The sequence below is a fragment of the Haliotis rubra genome, unplaced genomic scaffold (assembly GCF_003918875.1).
Source record: "Haliotis rubra isolate DU_JTF1 unplaced genomic scaffold, ASM391887v1 Scf355, whole genome shotgun sequence".
NCBI lineage: Eukaryota > Metazoa > Mollusca > Gastropoda > Lepetellida > Haliotidae > Haliotis > Haliotis rubra.
Window position 1 is genome coordinate 1033535 of NW_025767030.1, and position 19913 is coordinate 1053447.

At 39.3% G+C, this 19913-nt stretch overlaps 1 protein-coding gene across 2 annotated transcripts; it reads left to right on the forward strand.

Moving 5' to 3' along the window:
* Positions 1-724: 724 nt before the first annotated feature.
* LOC124285226 lies at positions 725-17697 on the forward strand. Of its 2 annotated transcripts, XR_006900755.1 has the most exons (3): positions 725-857; positions 2317-2511; positions 16870-17697. XR_006900755.1 is itself a non-coding variant. In XM_046721426.1 (2 exons), the coding sequence occupies exon 2, from the start codon at positions 2317-2319 to the stop codon at positions 3280-3282; it is 966 nt and encodes a 321-aa protein (XP_046577382.1). In that variant the 5' UTR covers positions 725-857; the 3' UTR covers positions 3283-3346. The 2 variants fall into 2 exon arrangements, 1 of the variants encoding a protein (XP_046577382.1); XM_046721426.1 differs by lacking the exon at positions 16870-17697 and having other exon boundaries at positions 2317-3346.
* The last annotated feature ends 2216 nt before the right edge of the window (positions 17698-19913 follow it).

Below are 19913 nucleotides of genomic sequence, written 5' to 3' on the forward strand. Positions count from 1 at the left end.
AACAGCCGAATATTTTCGTATCGTAAATAATCTATGTTATACGAATAGTAGCAATACTTTGGCGAACACAATACCTATTTCTTTTCTTCAAATGCAATATTTACAACACCTCAAGTCACCTGCCAAATAATCACTTCACGATCAAATGTTGTGTGAAAAACTCCGAAGTTCGCTGCATATACATTCCATTGGCGGATCCAGAGGTGGGGTTCAGGGGGTTCGGGAAAATGACTTAAGACCACATTGAAGAAAATTTTGCGTTGCAGTGTGTGTATGTGTGTTCAGGGGGTTCGAACCACCTGAAACCACCCCCACCCCCACACCCCCATCCCCCTTTCAAAATGAATGGATCCGCCCAGAATGTACCTTAAGCTTCAGTAACCAATGCTTGTCGTAAGAGGCGACTAACGTTATCGGGTGGTCAGGCTCGCTGACTTGGTTGACACATGTCATCGGTTCCCAATTGCGTAGATCGATGCTTACGCTGTTGATCACTGGGATGTCTGGTCCAGAATCGATTATTTACAAACCGCCGCCATATAGCTGGAATATTGCTGAGTGCGGCGTAAAATTAAACTCACTCACGAACTATTCCAAATCAAGATGTAGTGCAGGAAACTCTCTACGCCGCACGCTCAATCAGCGAGCCTTTCTTTGCTGTGTGGAGATGGAAATAGAAGTTAGGAAATCCCAACAGCATCCACACGTACTCCAACAGCAGTTACCCCCCTTCTGTAAATGACAACGCATTAGATTGTGGGCTCTTCCTTTGAAGCCTACTGAGGTTTTATCGCCATCTTCGAGGGACTTTCGATTTAACACCGTTACTTTGTGGCCGCTGTTTGTGATTTTTAAAGGTTGGTGTCTTGAACTGTTGTGTGATTACTAGCTAAATATCTCCCAGCAAGCGCCAGGGAAATATCGGCTGCATCCAGTCTAAAAGGTCTACCCACCTTTGTCACACGTTCTAACGAAACTCATGATCAGGAATGAGGACAATTTGTGTGGATATACAACTTCTTTATTCTGTATAGGCGACGTTTCGACATAGGTTCTAATGTCGTTGTCAAGGTTGTCAACCCATGATGACAGTGTTAACGTGTAATACAACCTGTATTTAAATACAAATCGTGTCGTTTACAATAACAAATTAGCTCTGTATAACCACTGGCCTGTACATCCATCTAACCAGTCCAAACGGCACCTGTATCAGCGGGTTGTATATCGTTATACTGACTTGCTCAGCTTGGCTACCGACTTGTACAGTGAATACAACGTATGTGAAAGTCTTTTACTTGGAGATATAGACCAACACTCTTGGATTATACTCGTGAATCTCCTTAAAACTATAATGTAAACCATTTGAGAATATTTACTTTCATTTTAATACGATGTGGTTTTACCGCGAAAATGAAAGTAGAAATGAGGTTGACCTTTCGGCCTTGAGCATGCACAGCTGATCACGAAGAAGTACTCTTGATTCTATTTTTGTTGGCATGTAGATGATACATTGTTCTCGGAGATGATACTTACATCTTCGTAGGTGATAACCACAATGATACTTTCATCCATACAATATAATTTCATTTACTCATGTGATATTATAATCTACGTGGAAGAAATATCATCAACACTTGACTCTGGTTATTTGGCCGATTAAGTAACAATAACTATTGTTCACATTTATATAATCTCTGGCTTAATTAATTATGCACGATTTGTTTTACTTCAAATTCGACATGATTTGGGTACAATCTGAACATCAAATAAAGCAACTCTACAAGAGTGTCGGATTTTGTAAAGTTCATTTTTGTTTCAACGCTTATGATTTGATAATTTGAACTGATTTCGAAAGTTGTAAAAACAAGGAAAAAGTAAGAACAATGATATGTGTTTGGATAAAGTATATTCAACGTGTGTATAAACTACACCCATCCAGGTTTGCATCTTCACAAGACAATGTAACGATTGTTGTATGTTTGGGATTACACTTTTTAAGTGTGTAGATTCTAGTGCTTTTTTGGGTCCCATCCGGTTTTCGAACCCACACAGTCAAGTGAGAGGCCAAATCATCAGTACACAGAGCCATTGATCTACTCCCTCAGCCACCGCAGTTTCCCCCAAAAGCGCCGTCCCAATGTAATTCACTTTCTTAAAGGCATGTCTGTTGTCAAGACAATGTCGCAACCTGAGACGTAGATGTAAGTGACCTCTGGTGTCCCCCGCCGTGATATTGCTGGAATATTGCTAAAAGCGGCGTATAACCAAACTGACTCACTCACCCACTGTAAGTGACCTTGTGATTTGATGTTTCAGATGGCGACAAATATTGCGTCTCATGACGTCAGGAACATCGTCCACATCCCCGAGGAAGGGTCGAGCGTTGACGTTGAGATGTCGGACACCGATGGAATGGAGGTGGATGACAACGTTCCACGTGACGGTGATATACCCAGGTTTTCCCTCCTAAAAGAGTTTTCCTGTACTGTTGAGGGTGTAAAGGGTGACGAGGTGCGTCCAGACATCAGGTCGGTGTTGGTACTGAAATCAGGTGTCATATTGGCCGCGGATTGGGCCAATTGCTGTCTGAAGGCTTTCTGCCAAAAAGGAACTTTTCTAGGGGATCATTACTTCGATAAAATCGGCAAAGACGCTGGTCGGATACAAGGAATTTGCCGTAAGGACGAAGACACGGTCCTTGTCACGCTGCCGTCTTTGAAAAAGATCGCCACGATCACTGTCAAGTTACGGGGAGGTATAGTGAAGTTTTTGACAGTAATGCATACGACCAAAAGGAGATATTTCGGCATCGCGCATCTATCGGAGATCAAACAAATCCTGGCCGGGACAACAGATACCGTGGACATTTTAGGCTACAATAATTGCTGTTACATTGAATCATTAAGAAACAGTTTTGAGAACCCTTATAACATGGCGACCGAGTCCCCCAGCTCGGTGTTAGTGTCCGACTCGGGACGGAACTGTTTGTTCCGTATACATGCGGACCAACGAGTAAAGAGAATACCTGTGGCTGATACGACACTTCGGCTCAGAGGGGTCACTGTGGATGGCAATGGAAATGTATTTTTCTGCGGACTGAAGAACGGAGGAATCGGATGGGTGAACAGCCTGGATGAGAGCATGGGCGACGTGATGCCTGACGGGTCATGTCTCCGGGATGGTGTGGGGATCTCCTTCCAGAAGACTGACCACGGCCGATGGTTGGCTGTGTCGGTCAGCACGGGCAGCGTGATGGTCTACAGGGTCACATATGGCGCTTAGAGACGCCTAAACAGTGAATTGTACTCATTAAAAATAGATGTTCAATTGAACACTTGCCCATTTCTTTCCCGTTATTGAATTTCAACTTAATTAGCCCAGTGTCCCCATACTGTGTAGATACATGTTTACTATTATAAGGGTAATGCTATTTTTGAGGGCATTATCATTTGCAGAAGCCCGAGGTCTTCCATTAACTGCCCTCCTTCGTCGGGCAGTTGAAAAAGACCTAGGGCTTCTGCAAATGATAATGCCCTCAAAAACAGCATTACCGTTATTATTGCTAAAATACATGGAATTTGTGTTGAAAAGAAAAAGGAAACAATGAAGGAATTTGACTGTAAGTTTACTCAAAACCAACTTCTGACGGGGTTGACTGCCCGAATGCAATTACGTCATCGAACAATTCAAGTGACGTCACAACAGAAAGTGACGATATTCGACCTTGGCCTTTGACAAGACCATAGCCTGCAACATGTCAAACTATGTCAGTGTTCGGTTTTGGTCCAACAACAACGTTAATAGTGGAATTGTTGAGGTTAGCACCAGCAAGAAAGCCAATATTACTGCTATTTAAAGCGGGAATTCGGGTTGCTTTGACTTGTTTCACCCAGAATATCTGCCAGTCCAAAGCCAATGTCGAATGAACCGTAAGCCCACGCATCCACTATGACGTTACTGGACAACAAAACTGATAGTGGCCCGTCATTAAGGTTGAGCGGTCCAATATCATTTGCAGCGGCCAGCAAATTTCTGATAATGGGAGGGCCGTTTCATGATAATTCCATGTATTTTAGCTATAAAATGTGGTACAGGTATTTACAGAAATGACAAACTGAGTTAACATGTGTTAACATTGTGCGAAATAGTTTCCAACTTTTGTTTCAACGTTGAGAATAGGTTGGTCCTCAACGTTGAAATTAGATTGAAAATAGGTTGTATATGAAAGTTTTTTAGACGTAGATGTCCGACGTGGAATCAACGTTGAAGTTTGACCTATTATCAACGTTGAAAAAAGGGTTGTATATGAAAGTTTTTTAGACGTAGATATCCGACGTGGAATCAACGTTGAAGTTTGACATATTATTAACGTTGAAAATGGGTTGTTCCGTGGTTGTATATGAAAGTTTTTTAGACGTAGATATCCGACGTGGAATCAACGTTGAAGTTTGACATATTATTAACGTTGAAAATGGGTTGTTCCGTGGTTGTGTCTGGGAGGTATTACGCTTTCCTGTAAATAGACTCGCACTTCATCTTTAAACTACACTAAAGTAGCACCAAACTCATGCATCCAGCTAAAATACCCAAAAAGCTACCTGCAATAAACAGTGTTCAAACATAAAATTGCAGTAAAAATATTTACCTGATAAAATACTTGGTTAAAATTCCACATTCAATATAATGTTCATTTAAGTTTTATGTCAGTTGGACGTATAATTCCAGTAAGAAGAAAAGAGTATTCCAAATTAAGAAAAACTATTTACTGTTGTATTGTTATCTTGAAAAGGTGGAAATTGTCCCGAGAAGACATTTTGTCTGAATTTCAGCTATTAGACAGACCCCTGAATAAACACAATGCAATTACTTTCACCATGAAAGGGATCCAAGATGAACAGGAACTATACCTGAAGACAGCACATAAAACCAGTCACTTTTTATGAAATCTTTATGAACACAAACGCACACAGAGAAACGTGGTTTAAAGCATAATGTAAAACATCACACATGACATAGTCTGTAGGTGATCTCTGTTGTGATAATAACACAATATCATCTGCATATAGCATTAAACTGACATACAGCTTCTCTTCTTTCTGCCACTCCCTGCCTGGCGGTCAGGTGGATACTTCAGAAACGTTCCTAACTCTTTCTTGAAATTTGCTTCGGATGCATTCCCATCTCATTCCCATGAGATAGGACACATTCTGAAATTTTATATTTAAATACATGAATAATTTTATATGGAAGATATATTGTCTTAAATGATTCAAGTATTTGTTTAATCAATCACTTGAAAGGTTCATTTCACTGCTGTAACTTGCCATGTGAACATATGAACAGCATCAATACAAAATGTGACGAAAAATGTAAACAATTTATATTTTCAACTAAAGGAATGGAAGTTTTCTTAAACATTTTCAAAGAAAATCCTCAATTGCAAGTTGATTATTCAATTAGACTATGAATTAGGATGAATTAGACGATGCTTTACTGTCATATATTATTTGCTATGGTCATGATGAAAATGCTGCATTTGGTAATTAAATTACCAGAGATGATTGAATACAACCTTGTATTCTTAAAAGAAAACTTGCCGTTTTGCCCATCAACATTCATTCTTGACATCAAATTGTTTGACATTGTCCTGCAAAACAATGGAAGATTGTTGTTATTCTGTCAGATTTAGTTTTCTTTAGAGATTCTCGGAAACGATTATTTCAAATTAAATAGGAGTTGTACTGATGTAGCAATTTTGCTAACAGGAGTCATAAATTGTAACAAAAGCCATTTTACATTAAATGATAAGAAAACAAAATGGGTGGTGGTTCACAGGTCAAAGAACAAGTCTATTGTGGGAGGTCTTCCAACACCATTTATTCCCAAACACAAGGAAGTATGGATCATGGAGTTCTGAAAACAATAATGAGCTCTCATAAGTATACAATATATTCCCTATTATCTACTCTGTCTCTCTTTGTCATTTGTACACTCATAAAACTCAGATAAATAACTTCTTCATAATTCAGAAATGTTTACACTTAATCTCTTATAGGAACGCTTAGAAAATCTCTCATATAATGAATTATGTGTGCCTATAATATCTGCGACGTCATAACTATGCTTCTCTGAATCATGAACAATAAAATAATGAGATTAAACTCTACACTGCCAGAAATAATCTATCATACCCTGAATAATAAGACACTGAATAACATCTCTTACAACTCCAATCTACACTCAAAAAGACTTAAATGTACTCGTAAACAAACATCGCTGGCACACGCAAATTCTTGGAAACAGTGTATCTCTGACTCTCAATTCCAAGAAATGGAAGTCCTACTCTATTTGACCAAAGGGGTGACAGGTGGCCAAAACATATTGAAATGTAGGTCATACACTGAAAATAACTCTGATTTAAAACACTACAAATATACACCTCTCTAATATACTCGATAGATGATCTTGACAAGGGAACATGTACATAAAATGCTGATATCTAACAATACCTGTACTCTAAATAATGGACTCTTCCAAATCTCAGTATGTTTCACTGCACACACATTTAAATGCAAAATAATGAAAAACCTACACTTTGACAATAATAAAGAAACATCATATTCAAATTCTACAGCTGACCAAATACCTGAAGAGTGTGTCTCCCAGCAATAAACATCTATATATCTCTATAAATTTATGACTTCTGTCCTCTCATGTGCTTTCTCGCATCCAGCTCTTTACGGCGAAAAACAATATGGCGCCAAGCAAGGGAGTGCTCATTAAACTAAACATCTCCGGAGAAATCATTGTCAAATTATTCTCTTACATGATCAACCTTTGTGGTGGATATACTGGAAACAAGTGAAATGTTAAAAACTTGTTACCTTAGCATTGCTCCTTTTATGTGATCCACAAAATTGATGCCACCCAGTCTTCGAAGATGAGATTTCTGCAAATTCCATTAAAATTATATCTTATTTCATAATTAAATGTTCCTTACTAAATTACTTCTTTTGTATGTAACATTTTAACCTTTAAGAGACATGAATCATCACATCCCTTCCAAACAAGTGTAAGAATGAAAGTCTGTGAGTGCAGTTTTGTTAATTGTCCCATCAAAGAATCATTAGTGAAGTTACACATTTTGTAAATAAATAAAAGTTCAAATAAATTATATGCAATTTCATCCTTAACAAAGACTTGCACAAGACATTTTGATGTGAATTTTCGTTGCATGATCTGAGAAAGATTTCCTTTCGCCATTCTCCACCCCCACCCCCAAATAATATGCATATGTTGACAGGGTTCAGAGCGTGCTCAATGCATAATTTACTGATAGACTTATTCAAACGAACAAATGTTCATAATAATGTGATGCAATATAAAATGTTGATAAATTCTATTCGATTTTGTATAGCTGCCCTTAGGGACCGTTCATAATGTATGGCTTGGGGGTGATGATGATTTTTATGAAGAAGCATGTACAATGTGAATTACCCTCCCCCCCCCCCCCGTAAAGTGTATGTACGAAATAAGTGACGCCCCACCCTGCATGTCATGTACAATATCTATGACGCCCTCTCCCCTTCCCATAATTTCTAAGCATCATATTAAACATAGTGCGTGTGTACAAAAATGCTGACCCCTTAGCTCCCCTGAACAAAATGGGTGACACCCCCACCCCACCCATACAATCATCACCCCACCCGCAGCCATATAATTATGAATGGTCCCTTATATTGATGTACTTCATTGATTATTTGAAAATGTATATTTGCAAAATTCAAATCAGGTGATGGGTACGAAAGGAAATCTTATTCGATTATATAATAAAATGCCAAATATATGCATGCAAATATATTGAAAAATAACAAAACAAGTTCATGGAAAACACGGGCTTCCACTAAATTTTGAGAAACATGTACGTGACATACCGGTACCCTTGTGAGATAAAACATGAGCCCTAATTCGGAGTTTCTTGCTACATTGACCTGCTAGATTTAAACAACATTCCTACGTTTTCATTATACATGAAGGACATACTTACCAAATAAACACCAGCATGCCGTGAAGATGTTGAAAATAGAACGATATTGCGTTGAACTTCGCCAAAGTAAACTGACAACGATCAGCTGCCTTTGCGCGCGCGATAATTGTGCGCATGTCCGGATATGGCCAAACGAGGCGATCTGGCATGTGTTTGAAAGCAAATTGTCGGGAATTATACAATTTTGACAGTTTTGTGGGAAAATATCAAATGTAATGCAATTCGGATAACTGATGACTTTATACCTAAAATCATTGATGTTTTCATTTTCAATTGCGATTTACGTAATATTTCCGTCCGTTGATCGATGCACAATCAAACAATATATAAGATTATATGTGTCACTAGCTCGATCTTGATCTTTTATGAAATTAATGTTCCGAAATGATAGTTGCTAAGTTGGATACCTATTACCAATATGAATTATGTATCAAATTTGCCAAGGAAACAATTAGTTGACATTTTGTTGGTTCCTTACGTTGAAACAACGTTGACAACTAAACGAATCTCGACTAACTTTCTTTGGTCGCATGATAAACGTTGAATCAACGTTTATGAAAGGTTGATCAACCAAACAACCAAAATTCAACGTTGATTCAACGTTGTGGCAGGGTCATTAAGGTCAAGGTCATTTGTAAAACCCGTGTAGAGTGCCACATGACTGATTTGACAGGGTGCCTACGTACGGTTCGTTCACCCTGGCAAATCCGCCTACATGGTTTCGTATGCTTTGGCTATTGACCAATCAGAATTCGACAAATTCATCGTAAGGGTAATAAATTTGTGTACATGGGCCGATGGAGAAGCTTGATGGCACCGCTGCGCTGTGGAAGCCTACCTCTAAACCTAGAAAAAGGACGGTATACCATCACCCCAATCCATGAGAGATCATGCACAATGTGTGCTACAAATTCTGTTGAAGATGAGGTACATTTTGTGATATTATGTGCCCATTATGAAGATATCCGTTAAAAACTGTTTTATAAGTGCATGCAGATTTATGATAATTTTCTTAATCTTCCTCCACAAGAAAAACTCTGCTGGCTGATGGAAACAGACCATATCCAATATGACTTTTGTAAATCTCTGCAATTCATGTATTATAGGGGGTTATTGCAAGTCTAGCTTTGATCTATATACCACTATAATCTATGTAACTTGTATGTGAATGAATGTATTGTGAATGAGTGATATTTTTATGCATATTTGAATGTATTTTATTCCTTCTGTGATTAGTCGTATATTACCAACTCTCTCTTAAACGGGTGGTAAATACTGTACGAGAGATGAGAAAGTTGATATTAGTAATATAGCTCCCTTTTAACATTTGTGAGAGAGCATGAAGTGTGAATGGATGTGATTGATGTATATATATATATGAATATTTTTATAATACTCTTTGATTCAATTTTACTGAAAAATATATGTATTTATCTGGTGTCATTCAGGCCAAAACTGGCCCGGTGTTTGTATAAGGTATACTTCTCCCAGGAAACGCTGCCTAGTCGAACCCACCAAGAACTTTCCGGAGAATATGAAGGCTCCCCAACACTGCAGCCTTCTGCATTACCCAGAGTGTCAGAAGGGCTGTACTCCCGGTGGAGAACCCGGGCACTCTCCTGATCTGCGCCAAGAGATCAGGAGGTACCAAACCAAGGGCACCGAGAACAATGGGGAGCCTGGCGACAGTGTACTTGGGATGCAAGCGAGACATTTCAAAGGCGAGGTCCGCATATTTATTATTATTATTATTATTATTATTATTATTATTATTATTATTATTATTATTATTATTATTATTATACTGGAATAAACAAACTGAACCCAGTGTTGTACGCGACGCACAAATGTAAAAAAAATTGACGCAGAAAAATTTCACTGCGTCCTATAGTCCGTTTGGCTCAAAATCGGACCGATGAATTGCAATCTAACTCGAAAACTACTAAACATATAATACTCAATGAAACACTGATCATAATCAAAACATCAGACCAACTCTGTGATTTTTTTGGCAGAATTTAGGTCCTAAAAATAAAAAAGTTGTTTAACAAACTATAAACATTTTCCCTCAGTTCACTATTTGTTTCGAGAGAGGGGTACAAAGAGAGGAACAGCCAGGTGTGCGAGAAAGGATGGAGACAGCACAGCACAGGTAAATGATTCAATAACTTTGTCGGCACTTGTGCACGTGCTCCGCGTACACCTGGCTGTTCCTCTCCTTGCAGTCCTCAAGGCATACAATTCTATAAGGGGTACACCACAGAGGCAGACTTGTGGCGCCTTTAAGATTCAGTACTTAGATTTGCAGTTTGGCTCATGAGTCATAACGGTTAGGCACGGTATGGAGACAGAAAGTCTCGAGAGAATGGCGTAGACTATGGGAAGTTAAACTGAACACATTTGTCGTGAAAGACATAACAGATTAAGCTTACATGAAAACAAATAACAAATCAATGAAAAGGGGTGAGTCACCGAGCGGTGCTGTCCGATATTCATTCAATCACGAGACACAATATTCATCCTATCACGAAAGACGTGAGTGCAGGGTCGAAATCAAAACGATGAGTTGAAGCATGTGACCACAACATCAGGCTAGGTTCGAACCGTTTAAAAAGACATGTTTGGCACTAGGAGCTCAGTGTATGCGGGTTGTGTGCTCAATATGTTGGAAGCTAACCAACGCCACTCAGTTCCCCCGCGTGGTACATGGAGACCTAGTCTTGTATTGAAGTTGTAGTTAGAGAGATGGACTGAGACAGAGTAAACATATGTGAGTATAGAACCTGGGGTTGCGGTTATCTGTGACTGTATGTGTGCCAGTACATGATTGAAATGTTGATAGGCCGTCCGTATTTTTTTCTGTGTTTCTCATCCCCCGACCGACCAAAAATTTTCCTTCCGACGGAACCAAATTTTTTATATTTTATTCTGCAAAATGTCACCGACAGCAATAATTTCAGCCCGATCAAAAGAAAAACGTGTCTTAAAAGTCAACTTTAAAAAAATAATAAATATTTTGAAAAGTCTCTCAATTAAGCATCTACATGGGCGATCTTTTTGAATTTATCTTCCCTTCACTAATTCGCTAGGAGCGCTGATCCGGACGGTCCAACCTTAAACTGACTCCCGGGATAGCCATGACTGCTTATATTGCAATAACGAATCGCAAAATGGCCATTCGAAGCGAGGCGGAGGAATCAGCTGATCGTTTTCAGGTCATGTTTTGTCGTTTTGTTGACGTTTTGCAATCGGTAATTTAAGTCTGGCACTAGATGTCTGAATATCACACTTTTAAGCCTGCGGTGTATATTCATTGCATATGTACACAAATCTATATGGTATTATGCCGATTAGGCTGCATTCATGTAATTCAGTAGGGCCGGGAGCTGATGCTGTGCGCGAAATGTGAAAGTATTGTTATGCAAGGTGTGAGTTTTATCTGATATTTTTGTATGATGGTGCGTGTGTACTTTAATAATACATTACACATGCATGACTTTATTCAGTCATTGTACATAAGTATTATCTGTTAAATTTGTAAAACTATAAATAAATGCATACACATCTACATGTAAAGATTGGGGGTTAAATTCAAATTCATGTCATCAAAAACATATTTGATTTTACAAACAGACATAACGCTTAAGTGTTCTTCGAGAACAGTTGAATGAAAATCAGAATATAAAGCTATAGCTAGGTAGTATACGGTCTGTCATATAGCTATAGCTAGATAGTATACGGTCTGTCATATAGCTATAGCTAGATAGTATACGGTCTGTCATATAGCTATAGCTAGATAGTATACGGTCTGTTATATAGCTATAGCTAGATAGTATACGGTCTGTCATATAGCTATAGCTAGATAGTATACGGTCTGTCATATAGCTATAGCTAGATAGTATACGGTCTGTCATATAGCTATAGCTAGATAGTATACGGTCTGTCATATGAGATATTGTATCAACATAATATTATCAAAACAAGAAGATACATATGTCATGTATTTCTATCATACACATCCCCTTGGGTGGTCAGAATGATCTGTTGTTTGTTGAGACAAATCTCTGTAAATGATTACTTATGCTTAGAGGTTAAATGGTGTTAAACTTTTGTAAGAAATGAATCAATAAATTAACATATATAATGAGTCACAGTACTGACTGATGGGCACATTTTATAAGGGCTAAATCTTATATTTGATACTATGATGACTGGTATATATGCTACAACCGACTAATTAGATAATAGGTGTATGGTACATTAAGTATGCGTCAGAAACATAGTGTCAGAATTTAAAAACAAAATGAAATGTGTGTGGAACTGCTGACCAAAACGTACTATTCATATTTATAACTAAATGTTACATTCTACACGGAATTTCTTCAATTGTCAGGGATGTGTAATATTACAAATTTGCGATAAAGGCCTTCCAAGGGGATACAGGTCCGTTGGTTGGAGGTGTATCTCCGATTCTTTTTACATTGAGGTCGGTGGTAGTATGAGCACTATTTGTTAAATTTGAATGCGGCAATAGTTGAAGAATTGCTGTCGGAAATATCATACGGGCTGATATATAAAGTGAGTTTTCATTACACTGTCTCGTGTTCTGTCGTAGGAAATGCCGTGACAATATACAGATTTTTCATGGCGTTTCCCCCGTTATCGTATGCCATGTCAATTCGTATTGCACTTGGAAATAAAACAAACTGTGCATCTGCAACCACTGTGCTACCAGTGGACGACAGCCTTTGTTTGACCCATGGCACAAAAAAACTTCAAAAAGCGATAAATCTCTTAAAAATATACGAAGTGGCAGTCTTGAAGAACTGACTTTGTTGTTGTATTCTGATCCAATGTGACATTTAAAGAGGCTCTATCAAACGTTTCTAGCATAACGTATTTAGTTAATTTCAGGATTTCAATATATACCTTATATCTAATGTTATATGAACTGTCTAAAATTGAGAAAAAAGGATTCTCACAATAAGAAAAGCCCCTTTATGGTCTGGGTACTGTAGTAGGGTACTTTTCTGTCACCAGCTTGTAAAGAAGATGGCAAACTGCTCTTTTTTTCTTTTTTCTTTTTTCGTCCGTCCACCCCTCATCAGCACACTAGTTTGGAGATGAGAAACATAAAAAATAAATCTGGATGACCTTAGTTAGGAGTCACGGTCGCCCGACCCCTCACTCCGAGACTTAGCATCCTGCAACGGACCAAGCGAGTGGAACGCCAGAGCTAAGATCTCCCCTGACAATGTGGAACGGCCATAATTAGTAGGTAACTGTACATGTTGTAGGGTTTATTAACGCCCAGACGCCAGCTACGACACTTTCACTAGGCATCCAGTCCACACTGGGCAGTGCAGTAAGCTGACACGCCTGAAACAGCGTCAATCTCACTCACCTACCCACCCATGCACCCACTCACTCACTCGCAGACCCCCAGTAAACAAGATCTCAAGACAACGGCAATTGAGTCTTTACGAACACTTTAATTACCCACCACTCATCAGAAATACCCCATAGTGTCAAGTGACATATAACTCTTTATTTAAATAACATCGCAGGGGATAAATCCAAAACAGCGTGATCTTGAAACTAGTAAACATTAAATGTGCCAGAAAATGATTCAGCCCAAATCTACGTTCTCTGTGACAACGTCGTCGAAATGTCAAACATGGACGACCTTTGCATGTTCTCCAAGTGGTCACGTAAGCTCAGCACATTGACCAGATAACAGCCGAATATTTTCGCATCGTAAATAATCTATGTTATACGAATAGTAGCAATACTTTGGCGAACACAGTACCTATTTCTTTTCTTCAAATGCAATATTTACAACACCTCAAGTCACCTGGCAAATAATCACCTCACGATCAAATGTTGTGTGAAAAAATCCGAAATTCGCTGCATATATACATTCACTATAGTCCGTTTGGCTCAAAATCGGACCGAAGAATTGCAATCTAACTCGAAAACAACTAAACATAGAATACCAAATGAAACACTAACCATATCCTCCCATTTGTGAGAACTCCCAGTTGTGAGACACATTAATTAATGGTTCAGTGCACATAGGTGGTGTTTCCACATCCCTACAATGAAAGTGGGATCAGCCCAGTTGTTGAAGAGTACCCACAGGAGTCATTGATGAGTAGATTAATGAAATAGATTATCAAAGATTCTATTTACACAGAAGAAATAGACTATTATGAAGTTTGAAAGTCATTTTGGTTTAAACATATTTTATTATTATTTATGAAAATGAATTGGGATTGGTGAAGCAAGCATTACTGCTTATGTTAACACCGCTCCCATGCAACATAAAATACAAAATGAAATGGAGGATGTGACGTCATCGATATTGACTATTGCATAAATATATTTTTAAGTATACATCAAATACAACTATTCTCTAAGTAGTCATAATTAGAGAGTTACAGTTGTGTGTGTCTAACAAGCTATTGTAGGAATATAAATCAATCATGAGAAGGTTGTTGAGTTAATTTAAGTATTTTCCTGAGAAAATTTGAAGCGTTGTGTCTTGATGATATAATCGTGGACAGATTCAACTATTTTCTGGTTTACACAAGGAGTAAATTCTTTGTTTCCGTTCAAAATGGTATCCAGGTTATAACGGGTAGTGCCGGGTAAAAAGGATTTGGCATAAGAGGCAGTTCGACTGTAAACTTGTATTTCAGAGTTATTTCTTAAACTATATCTTGTAGTTTCGGAGAAGGATGTAAATCTGAGTAGGTAAATTAATTTCTCTTTCAAATGATCACGAAGTTACCTACACAAAGTGTATGTTAATCAATTTATCTTATAAAGTTTCATTAAGACTTCCACAAGATTCAGTTACATAGCAAATCAGTAATTAGCTAGGGTTAATCCATTCTATCAGACAGGGGAGTATGGTGTGTTTTCTTTGTTAATTACCTACTCCACTGTCTCATAACTGGGAGTCTCACAATTGGGAGTTCTCACAAATGGGAGTAGACCGGGAACAATTACATACGGTTTCAGTTTTGGGTTTCGGAATATGGACTCGTCCGCCGTATAGGGTACCGGGTACATTTCTGTAGTTTGTCTTTGTTTAGGGTACATGTCTGTATACAGAAACGTACCTGGGGTACATATCTGTAGTACCTGTGCCGACAACGACCCCTTCAGCGACAATTTGTGTGGATATACAACTTCTTTATTCTGTATAGGCGACGTTTCGACATAGGTTCTAATGTCGTTGTCAAGGTTGTCAACCCATGATGACAGTGTTAACGTGTAATACAACCTGTATTTAAATACAAATCGTGTCGTTTACAATAACAAATTAGCTCTGTATAACCACTGGCCTGTACATCCATCTAACAAGTCCAAACGGCACCTGTATCAGCGGGGGTCGTATACTGACTATCGTCCTAACCAGTACTGACTTACCTGTATCAGCTTGTATACCGACTGACTTGCTCAGCAACACCGGCTTGTGAATACAACGTATGTGAAAGTCTTTACTTGGAGATATAGACCAACACTCTTGGATTATACCCGTGAATCTCCTTAAAACTATAATGTAAACCATTTGAGAATATTTACTTTCAGTTTTAATACGATGTGGTTTTACCGCGAAAATGAAAGTAGAAATGGGGATTGACCTTTCGACATGATCACATTACTCTTGATTCTATTTTTGTTGGCATGTAGATGATACATTTCTTCATCGGAGATGATACTTACATCTTCGTAGGTGATAATCAATTGATACCTCATCCATACGGCATTTACGCATGTGATATTATAATCTACGTGCGAAATCATCAACACTTCGACTCTGTCAAGCCGATTAAGTAACACTAACTATTGTTCACATTTATATAATCTCTGGCTTAATTAATTATGCACGATTTGTTTTACTTCAAATTCGACATGATCTGGGTACAATCTGAACATCAAATAAAGCAACTCTACAAGAGTGTCGGATTTTGTAAAGTTCATTTTTGTTTCAACGCTTATGATTTGATAATTTGAACTGATTTCGAAAGTTGTAAAAATAAGGAAAAAGTAAGAACAATCGACCAACATTGGCTGCTTTGTATTTAAATATGTGTTATATATAGATTGATATGTGTTTGGATAAAGTATATTCAACGGAGCATCGAACAATGTAAACGGTTGTATGTTTGGGATTACACTGCAGATTCCTAGTTCCATCCGGTTTTCGAACCCACACAGTCAAGGAGAGGCCAAAATCCATGAGCCATTGATTTACTCCCTCAGCAAACGCGGCTTCCACAAAAAGCGTCGTCCCAAATGTAATTCACTTTCTGTTCTCAAGACAATGTCGCAACCTTAGACGTAGATGTAAGTGACCTCTGGTGTCCCCCGCCGTGATATTGCTGGAATATTGCTAAAAGCGGCGTAAAACCAAACTGACTCACTCACCCACTGTAAGTGACCTCGTGATTTGATGTTTCAGATGGCGACAAACATTGCCTTACCAGCAGCAAACACATCCCACTGTCAGGTGTGCAAACAGCGACCGAAACACGTGCTAGCCACGTGCAGGTGTCACGACTGTGACATGACCATGTGTGTGGACTGTGAGTTCACGCATTCTGTGACGTGTGCGTCTCATGACGTCAGGAACATCGTCCACATCCCCGAGGAAGGGTCGAGCGTTGACCTTGAGGTGTTGGACACCGATGGAGCGTCGGCTGCTTCCAGTGTGTCCGGAATGGAGGTGGATGACAACGTTCCACGGTGGTGATACTACCAGGTTTTCCCTCCTAAAAGAGTTTTCCTGTACTGTTGATGAGGGTGACGAGGTGCGTCCAGACATCAGGTCGGTGTTGGTACTGAAATCAGGTGTCATATTGGCCGCGGATTGGGCCAATTGCTGTCTGAAGGCTTTCAGCGAAGAAGGAACTTTTCTAGGGGATCATTACTTCGATAAAATCGGCAAAGACGCTGGTCGGATACAAGGAATTTGCCGTAAGGACGAAGACACGGTCCTTGTCACGCTGCCCTCTTTGAGAAAGATCGCCACGATCACTGTTAAGTTACGGGGAGGCATAGTGAAGTTTTTGACAGTAATGCATACGACCAAAAGGGAGATATTTCGGCATCGCGCATCTATCTGAGGTCAAACAAATCCTGGCCGGGACAACAGATACCGTGGACATTTTAGGCTACAATTGTTGTTGCATTGCATCGTTCAAAGACAGGTTTGAGAACCCTTATAACATGGCGACCGAGTCCCCCAGCTCGGTGGTAGTGTCCGACACGCGACGGAACTGTTTGTTCCGTATACATGCAGACCAACGAGTAAAGAGAATACCTGTGGCTGATCCGACACTTCGGCTCAGAGGGGTCACCGTGGATGGCAATGGAAATGTATTTTTCTGCGGACTGAAGAACGAAGGAATCGGATGGGTGAACAGCCTTGATGTGAGCATGGGCGACGTGATGCCTGACGGGTCAAGTCTCCGGGATGGTGTGGGGATCTCCTTCCAGAAGACTGTCCACGGCCGACGGTTGGCTGTGTCGGTCAGCAAGGGCAGCGTGATGGTCTACAGGGTCACCTATGAGGCTTAGAGACAGAATAAACACCTAAACACTGCCATGTACTCATTAAAAATAGATGTTCATTTGAACCCTTGTCTATTTCTTTCCCGTTATTGAATTTCAACTTAATTAGCCCAGTGTCCCCCTAATGTTACATGTATACATGTTTACTATAATGTGGTACTGGTATTTACAGAAATGACAAACTTCATGTGTTAACAGTGTGCGAAATATAGTTTCCAAATATTATGCGAGCCAGTCGGGCTGGCTATGCCTGAAAGTTACTAGCCAACAAAATAATTCAATAGCCTGAAATATGAATGTAGACAGGGGTTTCATCATTAAGCTGCTAATATGATGAACATTTTTATCAGGCCATAATCTTGCACACCCGTGAAGGTCCGGGTTAGAATATTGATCTTCAGTAACCCATGCTTGTCGTAAGAGGCGACTAACGGGATCGGGTGGTCAGGCTCGCTGACTTGGTTGACAGGTGTTATCGGTTCCCAATTGCACAGATAGATGCTCATGCTGTTGATCACTGGATTGTCTGGTCCAGACTCGATTATATATAGACCGCCGCCATATAGTTGGAATATTGCTGAGTGCGGCATAAAACTGCACTCACTCACTCATAATATACCATGATTTAAAAGTGTATTATAACTTAACAAGTCGGAGAGAGGGATGTATTTACAAAATGACCCCATGAAAATTCACTAGCCAGTCGGGCTGACTGTGGAGATTTACTAGCCCGATTGGATTTTTACTAGCCGCGGACTAGCGGGCGAGTGGCAATTTCGCACACTGTTTAAACATGTATCTAAATAACAGTCAAACAGACACAAATAAAACCGAGCTGTTGTTGCGACCGTTGTAAGGAGAGATAGTTTGCTATGTGTTGCCAGCATGGCCATAACGTGTAGATGTGATTCCTCCAACCTGACGCTCATCACCAGTATCAACAGGGAGACAAACAAGTAATACACTGTTATTCTCCGGATGTTCTCTAATTAAGTGAGTGAGTTTAGCTTTACGTCGCCTTTAGCAATATTCCAGCAATATCACGGCGGGGAACACCAGAAATGGGTTCACACATTGTACCCATGTGGGGAGTCGAACCTGGGTCTTCGGCGTGACGGCCGAATGCTGTAACCACTAGGCTACCTCACCGCCCCATTAAGACTATGAGCCTAAATATGATTTTGATAAACACGTGTTGCTTCCTATTTTCCTGACATACAACTTATTATTAGTTGTTGTAGGGGACTTGCATGCAATAGGAGGGTCCTGGGAAGTAATGGTCGATCATATTGACCGAATGATGCACGTAACTGATCTGCGTCCATTCTCTGCATTTGTGCGTCGCGTACAACACCGGGCTCACTGTACACCCCTTCAAATCTGTCACGTGACACACTACACTAGTTGTACAAATGACCTCGACCTTAGATGGAATGTCCATGCCAAACGGCTGATCGCTTCGAAATTTTAGAGTTGGCGTATACAATGAGTTATACAGAGTAATAAGATTGTTGCCATAATTTCTTATTTGTTTGTGTCAATAAATATGTCCAAAACATAAGGACTGTAAGACTCTTGAAAATTCCGTATTTCCTGAGATTAACATAAAGGATTGTTTTTCTTTTAAGATGTACAAGTTTTACAAATTGTGCAAAGTTAAAGAATGTATTTGTACAGGAAAATAATTGATAGCAAACAGAGATGTTAACATTTGCAAGTCAGTGTTTGGGTAGATGTAAAGGTCTTAAAGTATCATAAGCTGGGCAAACAAAACAGTGTTTTGGTAGATGTAAAGGTCTTAAAGTATCATAAGCTGGGTAAACAAGTCAGTGTTTTGGTAGATGTAAAGGTCTTAAAGTATCATAAGCTGGGTAAACAAGTCAGTGTTTTGGTAGATGTAAAGGTCTTAAAGTATCATAAGCTGTGTTTTTGGTAAACAAAGTCATAAGCTGGGCAGTGTTTTGGTAGATGTAAAGGTCTTAAAAAATTATCATAAGCTGGGCAAACAAGTCAGTGTTTTGGTAGATGTAAAGGTCCTAAAGTATCATAAGCTGGGCAAACAAAACAGTGTTTTGGTAGATGTAAAGGTCTTAAAGTATCATAAGCTGGGCAAACAAGTCAGTGTTTTGGTAGATGTAAAGGTCTTAAAGTATCATAAGCTGGGTAAAAACAAAACAGTGTGGCTGGGTAAACAACATGGGGTACACAAATGGCATTTGTCTTCAAAGCTATGGTAATCACAATCCTATTCTTTCTTCGTATAGTAAACCAAGGGTTCTGA

Excerpts from the sequence above, each read along its gene's own strand:
- LOC124285226 (XM_046721426.1), top strand. The coding sequence starts at position 2,317 with ATGGCGACAAATATTGCGTCTCATGACGTCAGGAACATCGTCCACATC.